Source organism: Eschscholzia californica, unplaced genomic scaffold (assembly GCF_041429995.1).
Source record: "Eschscholzia californica isolate CP2 unplaced genomic scaffold, dmEscCali1.0.p SCAF_6, whole genome shotgun sequence".
NCBI classification, from domain to species: domain Eukaryota; kingdom Viridiplantae; phylum Streptophyta; class Magnoliopsida; order Ranunculales; family Papaveraceae; genus Eschscholzia; species Eschscholzia californica.
Genome location: NW_028238483.1, coordinates 23500485 through 23525443, shown reverse-complemented (window position 1 = coordinate 23525443; position 24959 = coordinate 23500485). Strand labels below are relative to the sequence as shown.

At 37.7% G+C, this 24959-nt stretch overlaps 1 protein-coding gene across 9 annotated transcripts; it reads left to right on the top strand.

The window, feature by feature from the left end:
• Positions 1 to 2575: 2575 nt before the first annotated feature.
• On the top strand, positions 2576 to 24835 carry LOC147532657 (putative cyclic nucleotide-gated ion channel 20, chloroplastic). Of its 9 annotated transcripts, none has more exons than XM_086650494.1 (14): positions 2576 to 2981; positions 3669 to 3951; positions 4042 to 4557; positions 5685 to 5864; positions 6119 to 6217; positions 6551 to 6688; positions 6940 to 7188; positions 8153 to 8410; positions 15638 to 15783; positions 17260 to 17337; positions 19099 to 19228; positions 20269 to 20515; positions 23628 to 23790; positions 24516 to 24835. In XM_086650494.1, exons 3-14 carry the CDS (start codon positions 4051 to 4053, stop codon positions 24622 to 24624), a joined length of 2304 nt encoding a protein of 767 aa, XP_086506620.1. In that variant the 5' UTR covers positions 2576 to 2981; positions 3669 to 3951; positions 4042 to 4050; the 3' UTR covers positions 24625 to 24835. The 9 variants fall into 9 exon arrangements, with proteins under 9 accessions (XP_086506620.1, XP_086506621.1, XP_086506624.1 ...); XM_086650495.1 differs by having other exon boundaries at positions 2716 to 2981; positions 3669 to 3783; XM_086650498.1 differs by having other exon boundaries at positions 2716 to 2981; positions 5691 to 5864.
• The last annotated feature ends 124 nt before the right edge of the window (positions 24836 to 24959 follow it).

The window sequence follows — 24959 nt, the reverse complement described above, 5'->3', positions numbered from 1 at the left end:
CACGTCCTAGGCGTGTCTAGGCCAAAGGCGAGCCTTCTTGGACGTCTCGGGCAAGATCGATACGTCCTAGGCTGTCCTAGACGCGTATGGTGAAGTCCCATTGCGTCATGGACTAAATCCAAGACACACTCGGGTTTACCTGGGGGCGTCCTAGACGCACCCTTAAACCCGAGACGCTATCATCTCGAACAGGAAGTCTGAGACGGTCTCGGTCAGCAGACCGAGACGCGTCCGACCATAACTTTTGGCAAATTCTAAAATTTTGGAACTTCCAAATTTTTTTTTTCTTTGGCTTCCAAACTTGTTGAATATTTGAATACTTCTAAAATATTAAATCTTGATTTTCAAACAAGTTCTAAAATTTTGAAAATCACAATCTTTAAAAAACTTTTCAAAACCGAAATCAATCAAAATTGAACCTTTTGAAACTTTTCACTCATCAACTTGAATAACATTAAATCATATTCAAAACTTAATCAAATTGATCCTAAAATACTTTTAGACACAACTATCTATCTAAACAAACATAGATTAGTCCGAAACTTAACAAAAATTAGCTACGTGCAAGAGGCTCTGACGCCACTGTTGGGGTTATGGTGTCTCCTAGTGTTGGTAGCGGAATCTCAGACATCTAATGTCCACACCTTATTCAAGTCTCAAGAGGCATTATATAGAACCCTAAGTTAGAGTAAAACCCTAATTAGGGTTCCCAAAAAGCCCTTTTGAATAAGATTTAAGAAATAGTCGACAATAACAACTAGTTGCTATTTTCTCATTCCCTCTCTCTTGGCCGATCACATCATGCCCATCTTGGGCAGATCTGGCCGACCCCTATAGGGGCACACGACCAAGCATGGCCGGTCCCCTTTTGGGCCTAAATTTTTTCCTTAGGTGCCCGGCCCAAATTCCCTTCTTTGGGTTTTTTGTACTATCTTTGCTTAAACTTCTTTTAGGCCTTTTGGACATATCTATGGGTCTTACCTATGGTTATATGTCTCATCCCTTTAGTCATATCTTCGATCAAGTTGACACTCTTTGGTGTAACCCGTTGTAGGACCCAGACAAGGTTAGTCGCGAATAGCTTTATGATTCGACGCCGTAGTTTCTAGCTAAACACTACAACCTCTAAATTATCCGGACTTGATGATCTTCTTCATCAATTGTCCTATCCGACAAATTGCTGGCATTGCATCTTTAGTCGAAGGACATCTCCTTCAGGAGACTACACGAAACTAATTGAATATCTAACCTTTAAGCCTCTCATTGGATTCTGTTTTTTTTTCTTAATGTTTTTCCCAATCTTCAAATCTTCCCTCATCATCATATATTATGAATCTGAATCTAATAATGCAATTTATTCAAAACATATTGCTTTTTTCTTAAGTCTCACTTGAGCCTTAACATAAAAAGCCATAATACACTGTATAACTTCCCAATCTTCATCCTTTGTACACTGTAAATTTGAATCCAATTAAACCCTAACATTAAAAGCCATCGATTTTTTTCCCAATCTTTAATCCTTAAACCCTAACATTGAAAACCATAATAAACTGTAAAATTGTAAGTTTCTGATAGAGTTTTTGTTGAATTTCACTTTTTCCAATAGAATTTGCTTGACCCTGTTATCAAATTCTTATCGAGAGAGGAATAAAGATGCCAGAGACAGGGACGAGAAAAAGACGACAGAGAGGATGAAGAACTTGCTAGTCTACCATTGGCACCTACTTTTGAGTTTTTAAAAAGAGCCAACAACAATAATGTTGGGCGCCCTTAGATGTTCCTCCCACATTTTCTCACGCTGTGTCAAACACGAAAAATTGAGTTTTTATACATTATATGGTTTGAGACTTTTGACTCTTTTGATTACAACATGGATTTACTAAAGTAAATTACAACATGAAACTTACAAAAGTAAAGACAACATGAAGGGAAAGTAGTACAATATTACAAAAATAAAAGACCCTACGATCACAAATAAAAAGATTTTAAAGATCACAAATGAGAAGACCCTAAAGATCGTGAACATATTATACTAAACTAAGAAGGATGAACCAAGTAGAGACGAATCTTCGTTTAAAAATCAATCAAGGTTGTTGTATGATGCCCAAATCTCTTTTCTTTCTGTAAGACATCTTCAATTTCGTGAAATGGAATAAAAAGAACCCCTGAAGATCGAAAAACAACCATCATACCAACTACCTCTTTCCCCTTCCTCATCACTATAATACGAAGAAAAATGTAAGAAACAAAAGAAAAACTAAATTAATATTAAAATATGGGGACTTTCCTTCAAATGTGAAGGAGAGTCCGTCGGAAATCGAAGGTCTCGTAAGTACTTTTTGCAAAAAACAGTTTTAAGGAAAAAAAGAGGGAGGTTGGGAGAAAATGTCTTACACACCACAGGGACGTAAAAAATAATACAACAACCACGAAGATCACGAAAAATTGAATTGTATAAGAAAATTTTAGTTTTCTTCCACACGAGAAAAAAAAAATTGATTTTCACACTAAATATTTTCACACGTATCAAACGGACCCTAAGAGAAAATGAACATGAGTCTAAGAGTGAAGACTCAAAGACAAAGGCGGCCTCAAATTTTTGATCCCCAATGGTTATACACACCACAGAGAGGTAAAAAGTAATACGACAACCTTCATCTTTTAAACGCCATGTGTTACTTTAAACAACTTTTTTTTCTTTTTTATACATCAAACGTTTTAAACCCGTCACATATCTTGTCCGACTTCATAGTAGTATAACAAACCACCTGAGACGACTGTGCGTAGACTTCTTGATACTATTTTCTACTTCTTCACACCTTCACTATCTTCATCTCTCTCTCTCTACTTTCAGACACAATTCTTCATTTTCTCCCTCTTCACCACCTTCAAATCTCTCTCTCTTTACTTCAGACAGAAACCTTGATTTTCTTTGCATGGACTCCGCTTTGAAAAACCTCTCCTAAACAAAACGTACTGAGGTTTGAAATTAACAGTCCTGACTCCTGAATTCTTGATTATTTATAACTACTTGATAGATTCCTACCTCATACCCCTCACCTGCCCTAGAACTAAATAGAATTTCTCATAATTGTGTATCACTTTTTGTGGGTTTGTTTCATTTTTTTTTTTTGCATTATTATTTCATTTTTTAATAAATTTTAGTTTTGACTAATGAAAGTTATCATCTCTGATTCTCACTTTGATGAAATAGTTTTTGTGCTTATCTTGTTAGTGCACAATTATGTCCTATTATGGAACTTAATGATCGTTAAGTTCCCACACCTATGATGTAGACACTATGACGGCTTTGTCCTGTGGCAGAGGATTGAATGTTGTGTTTATTTTGCTTTTTCTGTCAATCTAATCATCTTATTAGGAGAATCATAACTGTTAGAATAAAGCTGATTCTAGGCTTTGCCTTAGATACTAGGTTGATTTTTCCTTACAAATTTTTGTAAGTTAGGGTTGATTTTTCCCCATAAATTTTTGTTAGTTTTGAAGTGTCATGTGTGTTCTAGTGGGACCTATTGAAGTGATCGACCAACGCCGCCTTCTTGTGTATAAGGTTAAATCTACACATTACGCACTATAATGTAATGAATATCATAGTCTTGACATTAATTTTTGGTGATAAACCTTTTTACGCTTTTTCAATTTGATTGCAGTGACGCGCAGTTGGATAAAATTTCTCGTGGAATGGATGGAATTCCTGTTAGTATAAAAAAAATGGAGTTCCTGTCTCCACACGGATAATAAATTATAATTGTCGTTGGTAACTTGGTATTAAACTATCCCAATTTAGTAGTTCCTATTGGAACAATTTCTTTTTCTTTCATCTTCAAACCCGAATGGATAAAAGTCCCCTTAGCTAGGTGGATGGTTGATTTGGATATTCTTTTCTAGTACCTCTCTCTATTTTATTTTACCTTGATGCTTATAGTTTGACTGGTAAGTCTTAGATTACAATCCTGCATTATAACAATCTCCATTTCTTATAAACATCTTAGGCTTAGATCATGTTTTTTTCTTTACTTGCAGTATTTTGGTATGCACAAAATGAATAGTTCTGAGAACGATGACGCACCCATACTGTTGGATGGTCAGTTTACCCAACATGACGGACATAGGAAGATTGAACCACGACCACCACAGTTCACGACACGGACTCGAAGTGCATCGCTAGCTATGTTACCTTACTCAATGTCATTCGGAAGAGAAAGTGACCTTGTATCTTATACTGGTCCATTGACAAATGAAAAACGAACTCTACCAATACATGCTAGTGGCCCTTTACACTCTAAGCGAAAGCCTGATGACAGTATCTTAAACATGAACGTCCCGAATTCCTCCTCTATCTTGGCATTAGAATATCTGTCAGGTGATAGCCCAGGTAAAAGGGAGTCCTCAATTAACGATGGTTCTGGTGCAAACGAACATTTATGGCGGTCTGGGCAATTGGGAATGTGCAATGATCCTTACTGTACAGTATGCCCAACATATAATAATCACAAAGCCAAACAACAAAAAAACTCAAAATATGAGTCTGACAAAAGGGTACCTCTCTTCCCGCACTATTTTTTGTACTTATTTAATGCTCTTGATTCATTCCTTTGGGTTCTATAATATTATTATAACAAAAATCATAATGACTAAAGTACTATTAGTTCACTCTTTGGCTACTTGTTGCATAATGAAGGGTGATCATGTATTCATGTGCATTTTATACTAGTTGAGATTGTAAGCATGGGCAAAACAAGTGGAATTTGGCTGGTTCGTTGGTAAACTGCAACTATTGAAATCTGAGGATGTGCCAGTACTTGATTCATTTGTGGACTTGTTCCATCAGAGACAATCTTGACCATGAGCGACCATTGACATGCTAGGAACTAGGATAAATAAAGATTAAGTGAATTAGTATTTGGTACTCAAGTTGAGAAGCTTAAACAAAGTAGTGATGAAGGTATCTCTAAAAAGGTTGCATTTGCACAGTGTCCTTTTATACCATTACCAATTTTCAACAGTATCCTCTTTAGGTTCATTAAGTTCGCCAGTTTTAACTCTCAGATCTCAAGTATTACCTACATAAAGTAAGGAGACGAAGTAACTTCACCAGAAACATTTCATTTCTTTTGGTTCTTTTCCTGTGAAAAGTAATGGTTATTTATCCTATGAGATGTTTAATTTAATTTGGAAGATTTGTGATTCTCTTTTTACATGAGTTATATGTTTAACTCCTACACTTGATCAATAGGGCTACTATTGGTATCTCGGACTTGTTCAACTCCCTACGTGGCTACATCTCATTTATGCCTTTATGGTGTTTATTTAAGTGCTATTAGATGGAACAACTATTTTTTAGCATGCTGGAACTTTACAAAATTACGTACAACTATGTTAAAAACTAGAAAGTTTCACATCCTGTATGCATACGGGGCTAACTAGAAAGTGGTACTTGTGATAGCATCACTCAACGTAAATGGGGTTTCAAATTCCCAGGATACTAAAGCAGAGACTACATGTTGCAACTTGCAAAGACATAAACATTGTATATCCTTGTATTTCTTTTTAACGAGTCATCCTCGTATTTTTTTATTTTAATCTTATTCTTCCTCCTGATCAATTTATCAGAATGGCCTTTCGTGTAATATTGAGATTTTCTTCCTAAGCATTTTCATTTGCAGTTGCAGACTGTTCCAGATCACAAAGGCTGGGGAGCGAAATCTTTCCTGTATTCATATATTCATGGTGTCGTGAACCCCCATAATAGAGCTATTCAACGGTGGAACAAATTTTTTGTCTTAGCTTGTTTAGCAGCTATCTTTGTAGACCCTCTGTTTTTCTTGTTGCTATCCGCAGATGAGGTACAATTTGTTAACCTTTTTTTACAATTACTTCTGCTTGGTTGTAGGATTCGTCAGAGGGGAAAACCTTTATGTTAGTTACTTGTGTGAGTGTGTAACGGTATTAGTACTCTCTATGTTTTAAACCTTCAATATTATGAGATATTCCTTTTACCTTTATTACGTAATGCTATATGCTAACTGCGTACTATTCTTGCTTTTGTGCATTATTTTCTTTATGTAAAAGTATTAATTTCATTTTTTTATTATAACAGGAAAATAAATGTATAATGCTTGATCGGCGCATGGCAATAACAATTGCAGCTGTAAGAAGCTTCACTGACTTTATATACCTTGTGCACATGATTATTCAGGTAAGCTACTATATCTTCCGTTAAATTTTTTGTGAGTTTCATTGGAGTATTTACATCATATCTTACTTTGTTAAACTAATCACATATTCTTTCACTTGATTCCTGACCCATTTCACATGTTGGGGCAAGTTCCAGGGGAAGGATCTCACTTCGTTAACACTAGTTTTATTAGAAGAATTGTGGATTCTATTTTATTTATTTTAATATTCTCTGCTACAATTGCATTACAAAATTCATTTCATTATGCTTTTTAATGTTACTTACTTACTTGAACTAGATTCTCGGGCTTGTAGACATTAACTATACTAACAAGTAACAATTTGGACGTCGCAGTTTAGGCTGGCCTATGTTGCTCCTGAGTCTACAGTTGTCGGTGCTGGAGATTTGGTTGATCACCCAAAGAAAATTGCTTTGAATTACCTTAGAGGATATTTTTTACTCGATTTATTTGTTGTACTGCCGCTTCCTCAGGTACTTTTTTCTTTATATGTAATAATTTGAGTTTTTTATCTTAAATTTTCTATATGTCGTTCTATTTTTGATTGGTGGCTAAGGTTTCAACTTTGCCATATATGCGTAATAAGAAATCCATTATTATGTTATTCTTCATTAGTACACTTTATGAGAATGTTCGTCTAAATAAAATGGAGTATATCCTCAATTGGTGTTGAATTTGTCTGCTTGTCATCTCTTATCATTTTTCATATTTATTTCTCGTGCAGATTATGATTTTGTTTGTTTTACCTAAGTATATTGGAAGATCTGCTGCAAATTATGCAAAAAATCTCTTACGGGCCGCAATTCTTCTTCAATATGTACCAAGGATCTTCCGGTGTTTCCCGTTGCTCGCTGGTAATTCTCCAAGTGGCTTCATATTTGAGACAGCATGGTCAAACTTTATTATCAACCTTCTCATGTTTGTACTGGCTGGGCATGTTGTTGGATCGTGTTGGTACCTTTTTGGTTTGCAGGTCAGTAGAGCTCTTTTATCATCTGAAGTTGCGTGTCGAATTTTATTTCATTCTCTGTTAGAATGTGTTTTGCATGCTGTTGTTTAGTTTCTTGGCATCCAACTCAGAATTGGCAGCAAGCGATTATGCCGTAGGCCTTCATTACATGGGTAATTCTCTAGATGCCCCGCTCATGTAAGGTCGTTGGGGCCTATCACGTGTGTGCGCCTACTGTAATAGAATATTAGAGTTTTGCCTACCCCAATCCTAGTGGGATTCCTTTGAGATGCTTTAAAGTTTAAATGTACATGGTAACCGACTAGTTGTAGTGAATGTCACTTTTCTCAGTTCTCAACTGCTGTAATTATGTTAAAGCTGGGTAAAAGGCTAAAAGTATAATAACGTTTAAATGTTTCCCATAATAAAATATTTTAACGAATAATTGTCGATCAACCTTAATGTGCTTCTTCTGCTCATCCGAACAGGTTAGTAAAATAGTTAACCACAGCTAGTTTAGTACAGGAAGAGTGCATGGGTTGTCTGACAACATTATAGATATTATGTTGGCTTAGACTAATAGAATGAAGTGCAAATCAAACTGTTATTTATAGCTCTTGATGTTCTCAGATAGATCTTATGAAGCCCATGTTGTAATGTTAGTAATATGATTAGATATTTCATCTCATAAATAATTAGATATTTCATCTCATATAAAAAAACGTTTCATGAATAATGAGTAGACCACAGCAATTTCGAAACCCTCATAGGAAAAAATCCATCCGATATGGAATCCATATCAATGTCTAGATACTTTCTTGATCTTTGTTTTTATCATCTAGTGTATATAATGGGGTTTGCCCTAACCTTATATTTTGGGTAATATTCGTGATATTATCGTATTGATCGTCCATTTCAATTTTCTCTTATACTATATTTATGCAGAGATTTTCACATTCTAACTAAACCTTTCTGAACTTTTCGGCAGAGGGTTAACCAATGTCTTAGAAATGCTTGTTCTCAAACATATTGTAAGGAATTTTTGGATTGTGGAAACAATGGCAAAAATATTGATAGGTTCAAGAAAAACGAGACTTGGTCAAGCTGGAAAAGTAATTTAAAAGCCATCAACTGCTTCGACAAAGATCCTGACTTTAATTATGGGATCTACAAACAAGCTGTTGGAATTACGACTAGTCGTAGTAACATTGATAGATATATCTATTCTTTGTTCTGGGGTTTCCAGGTACTTATGACATATATTTATCATATTTAACTCTTACTTTTGTACATATTTACTACATCGTTCTAATCTGAGTGAAATCAGTGTACAAAATCCACTATATGTTTAGTAAGCTAGGTTTCCTTTTTTCATGGTTTTCATATTAAAGTCGAGGTGAGATTGTTTCTTGGTGTTTGTGGTAATGACTCTTTGTACCTAAATGTGCACAAATGGGCCTTGATGCAATAACAATAATAAAAACGTAATCGTTACTTTTAATCTTAAATAACCAGTAATGTAACTATCTCCATTGTTGGAATGTTATCCTCACCTACATCCCTTTTGCACTAGTAGTAAATGATATATTCAATTAATTCACCAGCTCTTGAGAATACACACGTAATGAACAAATGGGTTAATGAAAGACCAATATGAGTTTTTCTTTTAGAGTTTTGATACCTTAATATTTAGTTTACCTAAACATTGTAAAAAAGATAAATGTTGTGCCTTTGCTCATAATTTTCTTTGGCTGTATAACAAAGTTACTTAATTTCTATTAGCCATAAATGATATGCTTCAGCTGGCACAAGTAGGTTGAGATTGGGATCCATCAAAGTTCCCAAATAAAGTTATGCAGCTGATGGCTACAGAGAGAGTGCCCACAAGGACACACCCTTAGGTGGTCTGTTCTGGATAAATAAAATTGTCACATGTGTATGCATTTCCTTATGTCCGACGATTATCCTGTTCCTGTCTGTTCTGGATAAATAAAATTGCCCACAAGGTTGAGATGATTTTCCTAAGTACTTTCCCCTTTGGGAAGTCTGAGACCCTCCCATTGCATGATTCCTAGCGATCAATGACACATATCATTACCCAAGTTGTGCCCATCAAGTTTGAGAAGTGTGAGAGTCAGTTTGGGTTTCCAAACTGTGGTATTGTCGGTGGGATTTGGTTTCCAAATTGATTACCAAAAATTGGATAGGCGGTTTGGAATTGATTAATGGCGGTTTCTTGTTTCCAAAATTGTGTCAATTGGCGGTTTAATGGTTACCAATTCCTAAACCAATTCCTAAGTCGGTTATAGCATTTCCAATTTTGGATTTAATTAGACCGGCTTATAATATGTATAAATAGGGGCCTTGAGTGCTTGTAATCAACACCAACACAAGCAACAACAACTCTTCTTTAGAGAGCTAGGGAGAGAGCAAGAGTGAGAGAAATTTTCATAGTTTTTGAGCGGTGTTAAATTTCTCGGTCGTCGAAGATTTAGTATAGAAGGTTATTACTATACGGTACCATCTTGGGATGAACTTGCGGATTGTGTTAGTCGTCTTCATCTATTCTTCAATAAAGATTTCTTGTTCGCCCGAGGACGTAGGCTTTAAAGCCGAACCTCGTTAAATTCTGTTCGCATATTTGATTTTGACTTAGCTTTTCGATTAATCTTCATAATCGGATCAATTTCTAGGATAGGTTCGATAGCTTCCGCGACTTTTAGTTTTAACAATTGGTACCAGAGCCTTGTTGAGATTGAACGAAGAGAAGATGGGATCGAGAAGTGGTACGGTCAAAGCAGGGAAATATGAGATAGAGAAGTTCAATGGGAAAAACGATTTTTCTTATTGGCGGATGCAGATGAAGAATCTGTTAATCTCGCAGAAATTACACAAGACGTTGACGGGAAAGAAACCAGGAGATATGTTAGATGAGGATTGGGAGGAGTTAGATCTCGAAGCACGGGCTACCATTATGTTGTGTCTTGAGAGGGACGTGGCGTTCCTAGTAGACGGAGAAACAACGGCGGCGGGTGTGTGGTTAAAGCTAGAAAGCAGTTTCATGACGAAAACTTTAACGAATCGGGTCTACTTAAAATCCAAATTATTCACATGTAGAATGGAAGAGGGTTCTTCTATTCAGGAATATGTGAATAGGTTTGACAGGATTATCTCAGATTTGAAGGATATGGATGTTAAGGTTGAGGATGAGGACCAAGCCCTCATATTGTTACTTTCATTGCCTAAATCCTATGAGAACCTTGTTCAAACTTTGATGCTTGTTGGTGATAGTCTAAGCATGGAAGAGACGAGAAATTCGCTATTAGCGGATGACCTTCGTAAGGTTGCTACTAGCAGTATGGCGTCGGGTGGAGTAGACAAAGAACAAGCACAAGGGTTGTTTGTAACGAGGGGGAGGAGTAATGAAAGGGGAAAGGGAAAGGGCGGGAAATCTAGATCCAAATCTAGAGGCTCTTTCAAGAAAACGTGCTTTAGTTGTGGTGAGCTTGGCCACTTTAAAGCGGCTTGTCCAAAGAGAAAGTTGAAGCAAAAGAACGAAGGCTACAAGGAGAAACAAGAGATGCAAGAGGCGGGATATGTGTCAGAAGAGGCGGATGAATGTTTCTCGGTGACAGAGGTGTCTGAGAAAATCTTCGATAAGTGGATGCTTGATTCAGGGGCGTCACACCATATTTGTCCAAATAGGGAGTTGTTTACTACCTATAGGAGTATAGATGGTGGTACAGTTATACTGGGTGATGATAGTATATGTAAAACTGTGGGGCTCGGAACAATACGGATCAAGATGCACGATGGAGTGGTGAGAACATTGACGGACGTAAGACACATACCCGATTTGCGGAAAAATCTAATTTCCCTTGGTGTGTTGGAGCGGAACGGCTGTAAGATAATTATAGAGAATGGCTCCATAAAAGTTGTTAAGGGTTCTTTGGTGGTAATGAGAGGTACTCGTTACGGTAATTTATACAAACTTTTGGGGACAACAATTACGGGAGATGTAGCAGTAGGGATCAGTGGAAGGGATCCAACGGCTAGTACGAGACTTTGGCATATGCGCCTTGGGCATATGTCAGAAAAGGGTCTATCTTTGATGTGCAGGAAAGGCTTGTTGAAGGACATGAAGAAGCCTTGCATGGAGTTTTGTGAGCATTGTGTGTTCGGGAAGGCACACAGGGTGACGTTCTCTACAAGCAAGCACATGAGCAAAGAGGTGTTAGACTACGTACACACCTATGTCTGGGGACCGGCAAAGTTACCTTCCAAGGGTGGTTCCAGGTATTTTGTTACATTCGTTGATGATCATTCGAGATTTGTCTGGCTTTATTTTCTGAAGCATAAGAATGAGGTATTCAACACGTTCCTGGTGTGGAAAGCAATGGTTGAGAACAAAACTGGTCGAAAGCTGAAGACGTTAAGGTCGGATAATGGGACCGAGTACACGGATGGGGCATTCAAGGAGTTTTGTAATCAGGAAGGCATTGTGAGGCACTGGACAGTAGTAAACACACCTCAACAGAATGGAGCCGCAGAGAGATTGAACCGTACACTACTTGAGAAGGCTAGATGTATGCGCTCCAATTCGGGATTAAGCGTAGAATGGTGGGCAGAATCTGTTGCTACAGCTTGTTATATTGTGAACAGGTCTCCACATTCTTCTTTAGATGGCGGCATACCTTACGAGGTGTGGTCAGGTGAACATGCAGATTACGGGAGACTTAAGGTTTTCGGTTGTACGGCCTATTACCATGTTAAAGGTAACAAACTTGACAATAGAGCATAGAAGGCAATTTTCTTAGGATATGCTACAGAAGTCAAGGGTTATCGGCTATGGTGTACGGAAGACAAGAAGTTTGTAATCAGCAGAGATGTGGTGTTTGATGAGTCATCTATTGTAGCTACGGCGAAAGCTACGGTGCCTAGTTGTGGTGATGTTGGGTCTACTAAAGCTCAAGTAGTGGAAGTAGAAGCCGAAGACCAACGGGTTTCTAGGAATCATGATCAGGTGGAGCATCAGGATAATACTCAGGATGAGGAAATTGATGAACCCGATCATGAGGAGGTTCAAGGGGAAGGTACACAAGTTTTACAACAACAACAACAGGATGTTTCGGTACACACTAGGCCGAAACGGTTATATAAGCCGGTACAGAGGTTAGGGTCAGACAAACCTCTTAGGCATTACGGGCAGGCAAATGTGGTTGAATATGCACTCTCGGTGGAAGACGACGAGCCGGTCACCTTCAAACAAGCTATTACCGCGGAGGAAAGAGAGAGTTGGTTGGTTGCTATGCAAGAAGAGATGGAGTCTCTTCACAAGAACCAGACATGGGAGGTTGTCCCATTGTCCGAAGGTAAGTCTGTTATTGGTTTTAAATGGGTGTACAAGAAGAAAGAGGATTCTTCCGAAATCAAGGGTACAAGGTATAAGGCAAGACTAGTGGCCAAGGGTTATGCACAGAAAGAAGGGGTCGACTACAATGAGATTTTCTCACCGGTCGTGAAACATACTTCTATTCGGGTGCTATTGAGTATTGTTGCTCACAGTGATGTTGAGCTGGAACAACTCGATGTTAAAACCGCCTTCTTGCACGGAGATTTGGAAGAAGAAATTTATATGGCTCAACCTGAGGGATACAAGGTTGAGGGTAAAGAAAATCAAGTATGTCATTTGAGGAAATCTCTTTACGGATTGAAACAATCCCCTCGCCAATGGTACAAACGATTTGATTTTTTCATGCTAAAGCATGGTTTACGCAGAAGTGACTATGATTGTTGTGTATACATCAAGAAGCTTCGCAAAGGTGACTTTATTTATCTCCTTTTGTATGTGGATGACATGCTTATTGCTTCTCGAAGCATGGTGGAGATAGATAAGTTGAAATCTCAACTCAGTCAAGAGTTTGAGATGAAAGACATGGGCGCTGCAAAGAAGATACTGGGAATGGAGATTAAGAGAGAGCGGTCAAGTAAGAAACTGTACTTGAATCAGAAAGGTTACATCGAACGAGTAGTTTCTCGATTTGGGATGCAGAATGCGAAGGCGGTGTCAACACCTTTGGCACCACACTTCAGGCTCTCGGGAAAACAATCTCCCACTACTACGGTGGAGAAGGATCAAATGGATCGTGTACCGTATGCTAGTGCAGTTGGCAGTTTGATGTACGCTATGGTGTGTACTCGTCCAGATATTTCACAGGCGGTCAGTGTGGTTAGTAGGTTTATGGCAAACCCGGGGAAGACACATTGGGAAGCTGTGAAGTGGGTCTTGAGGTACTTGAAGGGTACTACTGATACGGGTTTGTGCTTTGGTGGAGACACATGTCAGGTAAGCGGTTATGTTGACTCAGATTATGCTGGCGATCTAGATAGAAGACGATCTACTACTGGTTATGTATTTAGGGTACATGGTGCTCCAGTTAGTTGGCGATCGATGTTACAATCTACAGTTGCGTTATCTACTACGGAGGCCGAGTATATGGCTATGGCCGAGGGTGTGAAGGAAGCATTGTGGTTGTGGGGTCTTCTGGATGATCTAGGGATTAAGCAGGAGTGCATAGATGTATGGTGTGATAGTCAAAGTGCGATCCACTTGGCGAAGAATCAGGTTCATCATGCTCGTACTAAGCATATCGATGTCAGGTATCACTTTGTACGAGATGTCATAGAGGAAGGTGATGTTTCTCTAATGAAGGTACACACTGATGAGAATCCCGCGGACATGTTGACTAAAGTGGTGACGTGTAGCAAGTTTCAGCATTGCTTGGAATTGCTACAAATCGGCTCGTGTTAAGTTGCCCGAAAGGGCGTAATGGCGACAAGGTAATCTTTATGTGAAGGGTTGGTAGAACTACGGTAGGCTTGATCCTGTAAAAGGGTACGTAGGCAACCATGGTCATATGGTGCAGTCGGATGAAGTTACAAGAAGCAAATATATCTTACAAGGAGTATCCTGGTGTTCGTCCAAAATTTGAAGAGTATCAAATTGTGTACGAGGTGGAGAATTGTGAGAGTCAGTTTGGGTTTCCAAACTGTGGTATTGTCGGTGGGATTTGGTTTCCAAATTGATTACCAAAAATTGGATAGGCGGTTTGGAATTGATTAATGGCGGTTTCTTGTTTCCAAAATTGTGTCAATTGGCGGTTTAATGGTTACCAATTCCTAAACCAATTCCTAAGTCGGTTATAGCATTTCCAATTTTGGATTTAATTAGACCGGCTTATAATATGTATAAATAGGGGCCTTGAGTGCTTGTAATCAACACCAACACAAGCAACAACAACTCTTCTTTAGAGAGCTAGAGAGAGAGCAAGAGTGAGAGAAATTTTTCATAGTTTTTGAGCGGTGTTAAATTTCTCGGTCGTCGAAGATTTAGTATAGAAGGTTATTACTATACGGTACCATCTTGGGATGAACTTGCGGATTGTGTTAGTCGTCTTCATCTATTCTTCAATAAAGATTTCTTGTTCGCCCCGAGGACGTAGGCTTTAAAGCCGAACCTCGTTAAATTCTGTTCGCATATTTGATTTTGACTTAGCTTTTCGATTAATCTTCATAATCGGATCAATTTCTAGGATAGGTTCGATAGCTTCCGCGACTTTTAGTTTTAACAAGAAGAGATCCCATATGGCTGGAGCTATTGGGCAGTGCAATTGCAGGTGTCTGTTACTTTCATATCCTTCTTCCATCTCGGGCCCCAGTGAGGCCCCAATATGCCTCTTCTGGTGAGCATTTGTGCCGCTGCTAGCCTGTTTCTGCCCATAAGCTGAAGTAGAGATTTGCTTGTTCCGAACTGCCGTTATCTCCTTGAGCTCTTATTTTATTCTTCTGGATTATTCGTTTTCATTGTTTTGTTATTGCTTTCATTTAATGAGCTTCCAGATCGTTAACGTATGTATTCAGATCATAAAGATTCTAGTAAACTTTTTTAGTCAGGCTCAGCCAGTACAACTTCTTCTCGGGTCATAGAAAAATCACCTTATTTGTGTTCGGAATATAGCAACGTCCCTTGATGTAAACTAAAAATATAACCTAGGCAATCAAAATGAATTTTAAGTGACTCTCTATTCATTCGAAAGGCTGAAGGAGCACCTTCTATTCTTCTTATTCATAATTTCATAACTCACACGACCTATGCATCTGTAGTTGAGGAATCCAAAAGAGTGGACACAACAACTTGGGCTTGTAATGTACCTTATCTGATGCTCTATTATTTGACTTTATATATGATTCTTCGGTTTAATCTTGTCTTAATTTCTCTAAGGCCTTCTTTTTGTTGCTATATTGTTGTTTTTTGTTGTTTAAGTCTCAGCATTTACTCTTTATGTTGCACCTCTATTAAATTACTTCTGATTACATGGTTTGATATTCTTAACTGGAGAATAATATTCGCTCGCCTATGTTACGGCTTAAGGATATGCACAGGAACTAAACTATTGTGTTTTGGCTTGTGTAGCAAATCAGTACTCTGGCAGGAAATCAAGTTCCTAGCTCTTTTGTATGGGAAGTACTTTTCACTATGGGCATCATTGGCCTTGGCCTATTTCTTTTTGCACTACTCATCGGAAATATGCAAAATTTTCTTCAAGCACTTGGCAAGAGGTATGAAGTCCTTGACGACATCTTCTTCATACCAAATTATTTTAATATTGTTTTTGGAGCAAGGTACTAACTTCCGATTTCTGTATACATTTCTGTCCCCGTAGAAAGACAAATCTTATGTTTACTATGAAAATAATAACAAATTATAAAAATTGTGGAAATAATACTATTTAGGTGATTGAAATTATCTCATTTCAGGTGGATACTGAAATAACCTCTGAAATATTGAACTTCTCTTACTCTTTTTCTCCAAATTTGGGTGAAATGTATTGTTCATAGAATGTTTGTTCTTTTTAACAAGAGAAAGAGTCATTCATATCAATATGTGAAAATGTACTACTTCCTAAACGAAAGAAAACCCCAATTTTCCAAGTGAAACGGTTATGGCCTTGTGGGTTTGGGTTTTACGGCTCTATTCCTGTTGTTGCACTGCAAAGTGGTTATGAGTTTATGGCATCAGCTGGAGTCTTCCTAGGACGATGCGTCAAGCTATCATTCAATCGCAGACTCTGAAGACTGGCAAGGAGGTTTGGAACCTGGCCCCTTTTGCAATCATCTGCTGTCTTGGGAAGGACAGGAACGATATGAATATGATATGAAGGAGTCTATTCCCATAATGTCACTAAGGTGGAAGATGTAAAAGGGTTACTATTCCATTGGAGTAGAAACTTTGATTGGGCTAGGTCTTAATCGTACTATGATTTTGTTCATAATCGGGAAGCTATTACATAATTCTTTTTCTATATATTAATTCTATGTTAAAAAAAAAAATAGAAAACATTTTGCGAAAATCACGACACAGGTTGTATCAAACTCTTTCTATTCCCCAAAGCGGTTGTAAGAGTAGCGAACTTGATCTTATCCAGATTCACTCTTCCTCCCTCAGAGATAACTTTATTTCGTGTTTTTCCTAAATTGGTAATCCAGCAGAGTTGCATGAAAACTCAACTTCCGAAGTTCTTTTTACCTCCTTTGGAACACAAACACTTCCCCATTCTGAAAGTACTTCAATCAAATCTCTAGGATTTGACCAAAGGGAATGTTTGTTATTTCGATTTTTCATGGATATATACAAAGACGAAACTGTAGGTGAATGTTACTGTAGGTTTAGTTTGAAACAGAAATATTTTGTTCTTTTAGTGGAAGTATGTTAACATTTAGAATAATTCTTTGGAATTTGCAAATTTTATTTATTTGCTCAATTGCAATTAACCTGTTATAATATAAGGTGGAAAACTTTAAATATGTGCATTTGCTGTGAAATTCTTTTGGTTGTGGCAAATTTGGATGCAGCCTCAACTTCCGGGTCACAGAAACTGTAGGAAAAGAAGAAACAAAGCCTTATTAGTTAAATATGTCATTGCTTGTGCATGATAATAATTCCTATATAGAAAACTTACTATTTTTACGATTTCACACATTTGTTATACATAATACACTCACCCCTTAAATTATTGGCTTTCATTTGTTTTGAAGGAAACTGGAGATGCAACTACGACGTCATGATGTTGAACAATGGATGAGTCATCGTCGCTTGCCAGAATCGGTGAAAAGGTGTAACAATACTCTTTGCTCATCTTATTTCGTCAGTGTTCTTTTTTTACATGGCCTCGTTTCATTTTCTTTCGTCAGTGAAAATGATATTTTCACTACTACATACATGTACTGCATAGATAATTAGAAGTCACTGCAGAAATAAATGGTTAAGATATAAAATGCATTTAATAACAGACAAATTCTTCTTTATTTAATAATGAGACGGCAAAATTGAATGAAAAGGCCCAAAGTAATGAATAAGAATGAAGATTAAACTGCCGGCATAACTTCCATGAAGATATATGTTGTAATCTTGATCTTTGGGAGAATCAGTTCGTTCTGGAATTTGGGACTCGAACCATATTCCAAGATATATCTTGTAATCTTGATCTTTTTGGTCCTATTGAAGTAAAGCTTCTTTGTCAAAAAAAAAAAGAGAAAAAAGACTGTTACTCAGTTCCGAAAAAAAAGTTGGAGATTTTCAGTGATCGGAGATGAAATTGTTTGCTGTAGAAGTAAACATTTTTCTGGAAATCTTTAAGGTCTTAATACACTTGATGTAAACACAGTGAAAGCTCGTTAATCTATTAAAAGCTATTTAGCAAAAGCAACTAAAATCAAGTAAAAGATTAAATAAGAAGAAGATACTTTTAATAATTTGTTCTTAACTGCTATGTTGCTTAAAACTTTACTTTCCTAATTTGTTCTTTAATAAAATGAAACTGCTAATATATTTTGGTTGCTTTTCATTAGTATATATATATATATATATATATATATATATATATATATATATATAACTATTACTTTGGTCATTCCATATTTCCGTATGTGTCCCTCTAGAACTCTCGGCTACGTCACTGCCAAGTAATACAAATGTGCTTAAATTTATGTGCTCTTTGTTGTTTAAACTTTAAAAGAGGCAAACTTACTTGAATAATGTTGAGAAGGGAAACTTTATTTTAAGAGCCCCAAGTGAGGCAAAAAGTGCAGTATTTGGAGCCTCCGAAAATAAAAGCAATATCTTGGCACTGTGAAAGTGGTTAAGGAAGCTCCATAGGCATGACGCCTACCTGACTTAAGTAAATGTCAGCCAAGTGAAACGGTACAGTTTCTGACTGGTGTTGACCCGGAAACAGACCATTTTGTAGCATCGCTGTACACTACTCGTTTATAAACATGTCGTACCACCCCACCACGGCCAAATTAGTCGGGAAGAGTCCATGAGCTGGCATCCCCAACCCACGACTTGAGTTGGACGGGAGAGCCCTTGCACAGACCTGTCACGGCTCATCCTCCAGGGTCACGTCTAGGGCCATAAAGCAATTATATTTCAAACCTCACCATTTGGGCGTAATCTGTTCTGTTTTCCGCCATGGCCATGCCTATTGACCTGTGTTTTCAATTGTAGAAGTTGTTGTTGTGGCCCTTAATGTTCTCTCTTGATTTTCTTTTCTTGTTGAATGGTGAGGGTGTAGCTCTGTGCTACATAAAAGTTAATAGAGATAAACTTTACATTGAAACTTAGAAATTCTAATAATAATAAAGTTCATAATCATTTTTTGTTCTTATTTATTATTTTTATAAAGAGTATTAAAAAGTATATCTTTATAATGTTAATGTTCTTATAATGATACTACACAACTTGTAGAATGGTTAAAAATGTCATCAAAATTTTCAAGTATATAATGTTATACAAAAGCTTGCTTAGGACATTTTACCAGCCAAACATGTTCAAGTTAAGCACAATCTTAACAACCTTATCATCAAATAATGCAGTCGAGTCAGAAGATCAGAGCGCTTTACTTGGGCTGCAACACAAGGTGTAAATGAAGAAGCTCTATTGGGAGGTTTGTCGGAGGACCTTCAGATAGACATACGTCGTCATCTTTTCAAATTTATCAAGAAAGTAAGTTTGGATGCTTAAATTTAGATACTACGTCGTTCTATACCTCTCTGGTCTTACATAATGCATTATACTTTTTATGTGGTCGAGAATCTTTTTTTTTTTTTTTTGCTCTGGAAATATTTTAATTACATTAGTGATGGAAGAAATTTCAGGGGGTTCATTCTCTTACCTGCACACCTGCAATTTCGCTAAAGCTAGGTTGTGAAGAACAAAAACTAACACCTCTGACAATGTAACAATATAGATGACGACTATTTAACACTCTTTATTTCTTCCTTCCAATTTTCTTACCGTTGTTTTAAAAAGGAAAGATTAGTTGTTTATATGCCCTATGGTCGGTTAATATGCTTGGGTAGAGTTTCAATGATACAAGAAGAGAAAATGTCTCATTTGAGTGGCTAATTTGCTTTTTAACATCTTGTGGCTTTTCATTTTTGGGTCTGTCCATATTCAGCACTGAGGTAATCAGGTTATTAAAATGGCCTAGAATCCTGGTTGCAAAGATGATATAATACTTGGAAATATATACGAGGGTATAACCTTGGGCACGGGCAGTTCTATAATCTCGACTCTTGGAGATAAGTTTGTGAGGTGTAATCTTAGCCATTGAAGATAAATTTGGAAGGTATAATCTCAATCCTTAGAGATAAGTTTGGAGATGTAATCTAAACCTTTGGGCATAAGCTTGGGAGGTGTAATCTTTAGCCATTGAAGTGGAAGGTATATCATATAAAAGATACCTCCTCCCATATTTTATAGATATATACATATATACGACATGCTTCGTGCCTATGAACGATATAATTCGACCATTGAGGTGGTATCCACCGCACCTATTATTCCAATATGTCCCCAGGTGCGGTCTGTGAGGGTTTTGGGTTTGTGTATGTATCAGCTAATAATTTCTATAGAATGAGGTGTGTAACACAATAGACAAGAAACCATATTTATTTATTTTTACTTATAAGCCAAGTTGCAATGTAATCTTAAGGATATCACTATTTTAGTGGCTTCATTCTTGAACGGTGTTGTTGTTTCAGGTCCGAATCTTTGCTTTGATGGATGACCCAGTCTTTGATGCCATTTGTGAAAGATTAAGACATAGAATATACACAGAGGGAAGTAAGATACTGTACTATGGGGCTCCAGTTGACAAAATGGTTTTTATTGTGCGGGGGAGAATGGAGAGTGTTGATGCGGATGGAAATAGAGCCGAATTGTCAGATAGGAACGTTTGCGGCGAGGAGCTTCTTGCGTTCTGCCTTGATAATTTGTCAATTTACAGAGGTATTCATCTCATTTTTTAAGATTGATGGTAAGAGAAAGCCACCAAATATATCTGACTTAAACCTGATAATAAAACTGGACAACAGTTTTCGCAAGTCTTATATAAATCGTCTACAAAAGTCTTACAGGTTTGCCTCAAAGTACTGTTATCAAACTAAATCATGTGATATGAGAGAGTTAGGGTTGTCCAGTGAGGTCCGCCTCTGAAGGAACTTCAAGGGCTACAAAATCAAAAGGAAATAAATTATAGGAAATCAATACAGCAGCTAGCAAGTGTGTAGAACTATAAAGTGCCCACCAGACGGACTTGGAGCCGAGGTGGAACTGTGACGATATGGAAGTGAATGACATAGTGGCACTGTATTAAATGACTTGCCGTGGGTAAATAAAAGGTGTGGAATATAATGGATTACAGTGAAGTTGATCAGTCGGCGCATATGATATTGGTATTAAAGTGGTCCAAGCCGCAGAAAGTACTCAACTGTATAAAACATGGAGAGGGTTAAATTTTCCGAAGGCAGGAAAGCAACCTGTGTTATTATTCCGATGGAAATATTAAAGAGAATGAAGGAACGGTCAAGAAACTATTTTAGCTGTTAAAAGTCCTTAGTTTATTTGAGTAGATTCAGTAAAATACACACTTGGGCGAAGTACAAAACTTCTCAGGATTTTGTTGTTGGGAAAAAACGGGCACTTAGGCGCAGCGGAAACAAGAGTTTTTCCCTTTTGTGTTAGTTACGAGGATAATATAGAAGAATATGTTGGAGCAATAAACAAAGAACTGAAAGTAAATAAGACAACGATTTTTAACGTGGGAAACCTCCTCAACGTGAGCAGTAAAAACCACGGGACTCGTAGTCCAACCAAATCAACTATTATAAGCAAAGTAGTTACAGACTACGTCCAACCGAGACTCAGACCCTTCCCAAAAGAATCAATCTCAAACACGAAGAAACACGGAGAAACCCTCACAAGAAAGAACAAAACAGCCCAGAAATCTGCAGTCCAAAACGACCCTAAATTCACTAAGATTCCGGCGACCAATCAACGATCCCTCCGTACAAATACTAGATAAATATGTCAAGAACAGTTCTGCCAAATTTCAGCTCAATCGGAGAAGAACTCACCGTCGGATTTTCCGAACAACGAAGACTGCGCGTGCTGAAAAAGTTCTGCCCCGCTCTTCTCGGCAACCTCCTTCTCTCCCTTCTTCTCTTGTGCGTTTCTAATTGTGTTCTCCCCTTTGGTGCTTCACACACATCTAAATTAGGTTAAGGTAGTATTTATAGACTCCCCCTTAATCCTAATTCCACCGTCATAAGTAACCGACCCAAAGAAACTCGACTCAGGCCCATGTTTGGTTTCCTAATCCAAACCAAACTAGGTTTCCCCACTAGGAGGAAAACCCAACAAACTCCCCCTCCGACTAGGTGGGAGAAACAGCCAGCCATGTTGTCCCCTTGACCGCCCTGGAAACAGCCAGCTCCGCTTTTCCTCGACAGTCCTGGACAACCAGCCCCGCTATCCCTAACAATTTTTTCATCGTATACATCTTATTGTTTCTTGTCTTCCAAGCAAATAACTGCTCCAACTTCAACCACAACGAACGAGCATTAGTCTCATTCTCAATATCATGCAACACATTGTCATCTATCCATTGACTCATCAAACCACACACTTGACGATGTAACAATGCCCACTGATCTTCAGTCGCCCGCTGATCTTCAGTCTTCTCATCAGGTTTCTTCTCATGAAACACCAGAGCGTGAAATTCCTTCACAAAGAGCAAGTCTTCCATCTTACTCTTCCATAGATGATAATTAGCACCATTCAAACTTATCATTCTACCCATATTTTCCATCACTAACACAAACAAACCAATAACCGAAGTTATCACAATCCAAAGAATTCTCTAACCTGGAGCTCTGATACCACTTGTTGGGAAAAACGGGCACTTAGGCGCAGCGGAAACAAGAGTTTTTCCCTTTGTGTTAGTTACGAGGATAATACAGAAGAATATGTGGGAGCAATAAACAAAGAATTGAAAGTAAATAAGACAACGATTTTTAACGTGGAAAACCTCCTCAACGTGAGAAGTAAAAACCACGGGACTCGTAGTCCAACCAAATCAACTATGATAGCAAAGTAGTTACAGACTACGTCCAACCGAGACTCAGACCCTTCCCAAAAGAATCAATCTCAAACACGAAGAAACACGGAGAAACCCTCACAAGAAAGAACAAAACAGTCCAGAAATCTGCAGCCCAAAACGACCCTAAATTCACTAGGATTCCGGCGACCAATCAACGATCCCTCCGTACAAATACTAGATGAATATGTCAAGAACAGTTCTGCCAAATTTCAGATCAATCGGAGAAGAACTCACCGTCGGATTTTCCGAACAACGAAGACTGCGCGTGCTGAAAAAGTTCTGCCCCGCTCTTCTCGGCAACCTCCTTCTCTCCCTTCTTCTCTTGTGCGTTTCTAATTGTGTTGCCCCCTTTGGTGCTCCTCACACACATCTAAATTAGGTTAAGGTAGTATTTATAGACTCCCCCTTAATCCTAATTCCACCGTCATAAGTAACCGACCCAAAGAAACTCGACTCGGGTCCGGGTTTGGTTTCCTAATCCAAACCCAACTAGGTTTCCCCACTAGGAGGAAAACCCAACATTTGTGTCTAAGGCTCTACTACACAAGGAATGAAATTTTGGGAGGTGTGGAAATAGAAAAATTTCGGCCGGATTCGAAATATAATTCCTGGCATTGTTAAGAAAAAGTAATTAAATTTGCGTTTTGGTGGAAATTTCTGTACACATGGAAATATTTTGGTCATTACAACCGAAATATTTCAAATTTAATTCCTTGCTGCTACATAGAATGTCAACCTTAACCTTATTGCTTCTGCGTCGTAAGCTTATCTTGTATATTCTTTTCCGTTTCTATTAATATTAGTTCAAAGTTTAAAGAAAAAAATCGAACATTGATATTGCATTTCTTACGTATACCAAACTTATTACCCTACCTCTTATGAGGTTAATTAAAGTACTTGTGCATAAAGTGATATAGGGTTTGGATTAAAGTTATAGTATTATAATATTTTATTTTGCAGATGGAACAAGAGGCAGGTACCCGGGATATCGATTGCTTTCTAACAGGACAGTAACCTGCTTAACTAATGTTGAAGCATTTTCGCTCAAAGGTGCTGATATTGAGGAAGTCACTTCCTACTATGAAGGATTTTTGCGGAAGCCACTTGTTCAAGCAGCTATAAGGTAATTCTGCCAAATCCTTTAGACTTACGTGAGGTGAATATCAAAGATATTTAGACATCAAATTAACCAACTTCTATGTTATCGGCTCATATTTCTATCTTCTGTCTTGACTGAGAATCCACCAACCCCATAGGGTCGGCTGGATCTATATCCGTAACAGTAATTCTACATGGAGATAAGTCCACACACAAATTACATTTTTAACCTAGAAAGGTAATTATTGGCCTCAACACTATTATGTGCAACTGCAGCCTAGATGTCTGTACAAATCTCACACTATAGTCACTGAAGTTACTAAGGTGGTGTTTTTTTTTCTATTGTTTGAATCTGACTCATCAGAGTCTGACTTACTTGAGTACAATACTCATTTAAGGTAATTTAGTGGATCCGTAATTCAGAGGCTTATTTTGTCTGACTCGCATGGACCCAAAATCAGTATGTATCAGCTTATTCAGACAAAAAACAGACATTCTAATATCATCACAAGTAAGCCATTCAGACCATTCGGACGAGTCAAATCTGAACTAAGAAGAAACAGCACCTAAATTAAGAAGAGACACCACTTAGTATTCCTATCGACACCGCAAGATATATGAAACGGGGTATCCATATGTGATATAACTTCATACATAAGTTTATTAATTTGAAAAAAATGGATGTAGTAATTGATTATCAAAATTGTAGTTTTAGCAGTATAATGGTGTTATGTTTTAACTTGATGATAGGTATGAATCGCCCTACTGGAGAGGGCGTGCAGCTTCAATCATCCAAGTAGCGTGGAGGTACAGAAAGAAGCGTTTAAACCGTACAGATAGCAACTCATTCGGACAGTGAGAATCATTTGGAATTGATGTAGTTATTGTTCTCCTGGAAAGCATATAAATGAGAATGTAGTTTGGACCAAAAGGGTGTCTTTCTGAGTACCTGCCATGTAAGAGTTTAGGTCACTACGTGTTTCTTGGTGTAAATGTTTCGAGATGGAGACAGCAAACAGAGACTCTTGTAATTTCAAACCGTTCTATAGTAATCAAAATTTTTTATGAGATGGAGGCATATGTAATACTTGTAATAGCTTTAAATAGGGGAGCATGGTTAATCCAATCCATTAAGTAGTGATACCAAAAACCCTAGGACATATCTGGCCTGCCGAATCCTGGCTGCTCAAGCAA